General features: G+C 44.6%; 1 protein-coding gene across 1 annotated transcript in view; it reads left to right on the top strand.

Annotated features, from left to right (window-relative positions):
* The first annotated feature begins 521 nt into the window (after positions 1 to 521).
* c20h11orf58 (chromosome 20 C11orf58 homolog) overlaps positions 522 to 5,676 on the top strand; it is a 6,842-nt gene continuing 1,687 nt past the window's right edge. Inside the window, exons 1-4 of the mRNA XM_050074216.1 lie at positions 522 to 688; positions 4,849 to 4,932; positions 5,101 to 5,161; positions 5,352 to 5,461. Of these exons, the coding sequence (XP_049930173.1) occupies positions 632 to 688; positions 4,849 to 4,932; positions 5,101 to 5,161; positions 5,352 to 5,461 (312 nt within the window). The 5' untranslated portion in view covers positions 522 to 631. The remainder of the gene's footprint in view (positions 689 to 4,848; positions 4,933 to 5,100; positions 5,162 to 5,351; positions 5,462 to 5,676) is intronic.

Below are 5,676 nucleotides of genomic sequence, written 5' to 3'. Positions count from 1 at the left end.
AGAAAAATGTCCCATTGGACCTGAATGCACCACTGAACACCCTGTCCAATAAAAACTAAAGCGTCCTGTGGACATGTTGAGATCATGAGACAGACAGGTGATAAACATCATACAGAGAACACCAACATGTCACAGTGTCTCACTATGAGACTTCAGGGACCAGAGACTGTCTCCTGTGTCTGTCCTCCTTGTCTCAGACCAATCACAGTGACTGTCTCATATAAAACACGTGTATTAACAATGTAATGTCATGTTCTATAATCAGCTGTTAATATTTACAGAGACCAAGACAGAAGACCTGATCTGTCCACTTTACCTAATTTCACTCTACCTCTGAGGACGTCTCTGGACAAAAGCAGAGACGGCTGTAGAAACGTCACTGTGTGTGGGTGATTTGAAATCTTCTTCAAATCATCGTCTCTCAGTGAATTTAATGATTGATGTACCACAGTCCACCGGCAGGAGGCAGCAGAGAGGCGCCATGACCGACCTTATCACAGACGAAGAAGCCAGAGCAGGAAGTGACGACACGGAGGCTCCATCCATGTTGTTGATAGATGCAGTTAGCCTGTGAGAGGTGAAATGATATCTTACTGAGAGTTTTCTGACATTGTTGGAACATCTTGAGGTCATGATGAGTTCTCCGGAGGACAGACACGGAACCAAAAGACCCGCCTCTCCTGCTGACGTAAGCATCATTATACTAACGTCACAGGTCAGATGATGTTAGTATCAGGAGTTAGCCTCTCTGCTAACGGTATTCTTTATCCTCAGACCTGAACACGTTTTATTTTCAGTCCCGACAGAGTTTATTCTTCTCTTATTAAATATTATATATAAATATATATATATATATATATATATATATATATATTAATTACAGTAAATATATCACTGATTATATCTCAGATACAGAGGTACAGGTGGGTTTATGGTTGATTATATCTCAGATACAGAGGTACAGGTGGGTTTATGGTTGATTATATTTCAGATACAGAGGTACAGGTGGGTTTATGGTTGATTATATCTCAGATACAGAGGTACAGGTGGGTTTATGGTTGATTATATTTCAGATACAGAGGCACAGGTGGGTTTATGGTTGATTATATTTCAGATACAGAGGCACAGGTGGGTTTATGGTTGATTATATTTCAGATACAGAGGCACAGGTGGGTTTATGGTTGATTATATTTCAGATACAGAGGCACAGGTGGGTTTATGGTTGATTATATTTCAGATACAGAGGCACAGGTGGGTTTATGGTTGATTATATTTCAGATACAGAGGCACAGGTGGGTTTATGGTTGATTATATCTCAGATACAGAGGCACAGGTGGGTTTATGGTTGATTATATCTCAGATACAGAGGCACAGGTGGGTTTATGGTTGATTATATTTCAGATACAGAGGCACAGGTGGGTTTATGGTTGATTATATTTCAGATACAGAGGCACAGGTGGGTTTATGGCTGATTATATCTCAGATACAGAGGCACAGGTGGGTTTATGGCCGATTATATCTCAGATACAGAGGCACAGGTGGGTTTATGGCCGATTATATCTCAGATACAGAGGTACAGGTGGGTTTGTGACTGGTTAGAGATGCTTTTTATTTAAATGTATCCAACAATATCTTTGATGATGATGTAACTCATCACCAACCTGTTATTATCGGCTGTAATGAAATAACATTATAAAGAAACACATGGCAGCATTAATGTGTAATAACAAAATTAGACCTACATAAACATTTCTTTTCAAAGAAGACATCAGACTCTGTCCTGTGACATCAGGAGACACAGCGAGACACCTTCAGGTCAGATGTAACAGGTCAGATAACGGGTCAGATACAACAGGTAAGATGCAACAGGTCAGATGTAACAGGTCAGATACAACAGGTCAGATACAACAGGTCAGATAACGGGTCAGATGCAACAGGTCAGATGCAACAGGTCAGATGTAAGAGGTCAGATACAACAGGTCAGATACAACAGGTCAGATAACGGGTCAGATACAACAGGTCAGATACAACAGGTCAGATGCAACAGGTCAGATGTAAGAGGGTCAGATACAACAGGTCAGATACAACAGGTCAGATGTAACAGGTCAGATGTAACAGGTCAGATGCAACAGGTCAGATGCAACAGGTCAGATGTATAAGGTCAAGTACAACAGGTCAGATGCAACAGGTCAGATGTAACAGGTCAGATGTAACAGGTCAGATGTAACAGGTCAGATACAACAGGTCAGATGTAACAGGTCAGATGTAACAGGTCAGGTACAACAGGTCAGATAACAGGTCAGATACAACAGGTCAGATAACAGGTCAGATACAACAGGTCAGATGTAACAGGTCAGATACCAGGTCAGATACCAGGTCAGATACAACAGGTCAGATACAACAGGTCAGATGTAACAGGTCAGACGTAACAGGTCAGATACAACAGGTCAGGTTCAACAGGTCAGATACAACAGGTCAGGTACAACAGGTCAGATGTAACAGGTCAGGTACAACAGGTCAGGTACAACAGGTCAGATGTAACAGGTCAGATGCAACAGGTCAGATGCAACAGGTCAGATGTAACAGGTCAGATGCAACAGGTCAGATATAATAGGTCAGATGCAACAGGTCAGATGTAACAGGTCAGATGTAACAGGTCAGTTGTGTCTGCTTTAAAGAAAAATAATCAGCTTTAAAACTGATTAATGTTTTCTATAGTGTACAATCAGCTGAAAATAAAAATCAAATGAGTCGTTTATATCTACACTAGGGTTGGGTCGGTTCTCGGTAACACCAATTCGGTCCGGTACTCCGTCTTGGACCGGGTTTTATTTTTTGAGACCGACCGGACCGCATACTTGGGCAGAACATACGCGGAGCGGACACCGTGGAGGTCCGCCCGGTAAAAGTGGACGTCCGTAAGCCCTGTGCGCGCAAAGCACGACCGCGCGGACTCCGCTTCACGCACCAGTGTCACACAAAAGACTGTTCGGCATGTATTTTTCACATCGCGGGGATTTTTCACGGACATTTTTACATGGAGTCCGCTCTGCTTATAGTACGCCCGAGTCTGTGAGCACCTGTGTCTGCCTCTTCACCAAGCGCACAGCAAGCAGGAGAGAGAGGGGGGTGGGGCGGGGACTGAGCTAGGAGGTGCGAGTGCGCATGCACCTCTACTGTAGCCTGGAGTTTGTTTAATAGTGACGGGGAGTCGATAATGGCGGACAATTTAGTCTGGACGAAATCAAGGAATGCGCCACTATGGCAACACTTTGGCTTTGAGCCAGACGAAGGAGGCAACCCTTGTTTGCACTGATTGAGTAAGCTGCAAAATTTATTTGTAAGGAATAAAAGAAACAACTTGTTACTGTCACTCTGTTGTCCTAAGCTCGTTTTTTATTTTAAATGAGTCAACTGCGCCCCCAAGTGGCGAAAATCCGATATCACCGACTTGATGCGGTTTTTTACAAAAACTGGACCGTTTTTTTTTTTTTCTCACACCGACCCAACCCTAATCTACACAGGGAGCAGGTCCCCATCTACAGAGAGCACCATGTTTCTACAGTAGCCCAGAGTGGACAAACCAAACACTGACTCTAGATAGAGACATTCATGTTTCATAGTCAGCAGCTCCTCAGTGACGAGCAGTGTCAGAGAATGGCTGGAATCAGGTAGGAGGTGTATACAAGACAGAAAAATTCTTCCATTCGGGTTCTGAAAAGGAATATTCCACCCCTGTGCACCCGATTAGATTTTCTTTCGGGTTGGCTGTTTTCATTTGGGTTGAGGTGTTTACAAGGAGTATTTCTTTTTTTTTTAAAGATATGTTTTTGGGCATTTTTGCCTTTAATGCATAGGACAGCCAAGTGTGGAAGGGGGAGAGAGAGAGGGGGATGACATGCAGCAAAAGGCCACAGGCTGGACTCGAACCTGGGTTGCTGCGGCAACAGCCTTGTATATGGGGCGCCTGCTCTACCACTAAGCCACCGACGCCCCTACAAGGAGTATTTCTATTCGGGTAGGGCTTCCAACCCGAATGCAAAAGGAATACATGGCTCCATGTAAACGCACGCCCGAATGCAAAAGGAATACATGGCTCCATGTAAACGCACGTACTGAAGGAATTCTGACCAGGAGAAGTTTCAGATGGTTGTAATCTGTAATCTGTAATCCTCACTGATAGACGTCACTGAATCCTCCTGAATCTGACACACTGCTCTCTTAACCTCATCAGAACTGTAAATCTGCCTCCATATTAACATAAATAAGTGAGACTAATAATCCTTTTATTATGGATTTGCATTCTGCAGCCACTTGGTTCTGTTTTCCCTCCTTTGTTTCCACCTCTGTCTCCTCCGTGTCTCCAGTATTTGGAGCTTTGTGCACTTTGTGCTTTTACTTTTTGTGTCCCAGAATGCAGCAGACTGAACTCTGATGAGTCACATGATCAGTGGTCATTTCACCCTGAGTGGATCTGACAGTTCAGCCACTGTTTGGGATCATCGCTGTGATTTCACTATCTGATGTGTTGCAAAGTTTGGAGGGGATTCTTCCCTGACCCTGTAAATCAGACCCTGCCACACGTGTTTACTCTCAGCAGTCTTATTTAGACACTCAGAGTAGACAGCTGTTAAAGCCATAGCTACACACACCTGCAGTGGACTGCAGGAGTCACTGATGCTTCAGAGGTGTCTGTCATTGGACCGTCCGTGTGAGTCCTCAGAGGGTTAAAGGGACAACGGGTCCTGTTGGTCACTGCTTTGTACAAACAGTTGTGACATGTCTGATGAATTCTTCTCTTGATGAGCAACCATGAGTCCACCTGATGACGGTTTGTTCTCTCGGCAGGACGGGTCCACACAGTGGGCGTCAGCTGATCTGGGAAGCAACGAGAGGAAGCAGAAGTTTTTACGTTTGATGGGAGCTGGAAAGGTTTGTTTTTTGTATTACACATCACTGTACTGTCAGTTTATCGTGGGCCTGTGGTCTGTAGTGTTACATAAGATAAAACATCAGCCGTGTTCGTCCTGTCCCTGTGACTCGTCACCTTCAGACAAGTCCTGACAGTTTATATAAAGTGGGATTGTTTCTGTCTTTCAGAAGGAACACACTGGGCGTCTCGTCATCGGAGACCACAAGTCCACTTCCCACTTCCGCACTGGTGAGCTTCTGTACTTCAGTAAAACACTCTATTTGTTCTGCTGATGTCCAAACTACTGTCCCTTTGCCATGTAGCCATGCTGCCTCACCTTTATGCTTCCCCACAACACATTGGCCTCACAGATCTGTCCGTGCGTGGACAGGCCTGTGATGGCCGGGTGTGCCTGCTGTGACTGGTGTCTCCTCTGCAGGACAGGAAGATAAGAAGATGAACGAGCAGCTGGAGCAGCAGTACCAGCAGAGCATGGACGGGAAGCTGTCGGGACGGAACCGGAGACACTGTGGGCTGGGTTTCAGTGAGGTGAGGGGTTGCTCAAAGCCACAGGACGGGATTAAAGATTAAATACTTTCAAGGATAACTTTGGTATTTTTCAACCTGGGCTCTATTTCCCCATGTGTATGTGTGCGTATGATTCATGGGTACCACTCATTCTAAAATTGGTTCAGTATTGAGGCGCAAAACGAGCTAAAACGGTAATGGGGGCAAATGCGTCCCGTATAAAAGTGCTTTTTTTC

The sequence above is a fragment of the Epinephelus moara genome, chromosome 20 (assembly GCF_006386435.1).
Source record: "Epinephelus moara isolate mb chromosome 20, YSFRI_EMoa_1.0, whole genome shotgun sequence".
Lineage (NCBI taxonomy): Eukaryota > Metazoa > Chordata > Actinopteri > Perciformes > Serranidae > Epinephelus > Epinephelus moara.
This window is presented reverse-complemented; position numbering and strand designations above follow the sequence as displayed.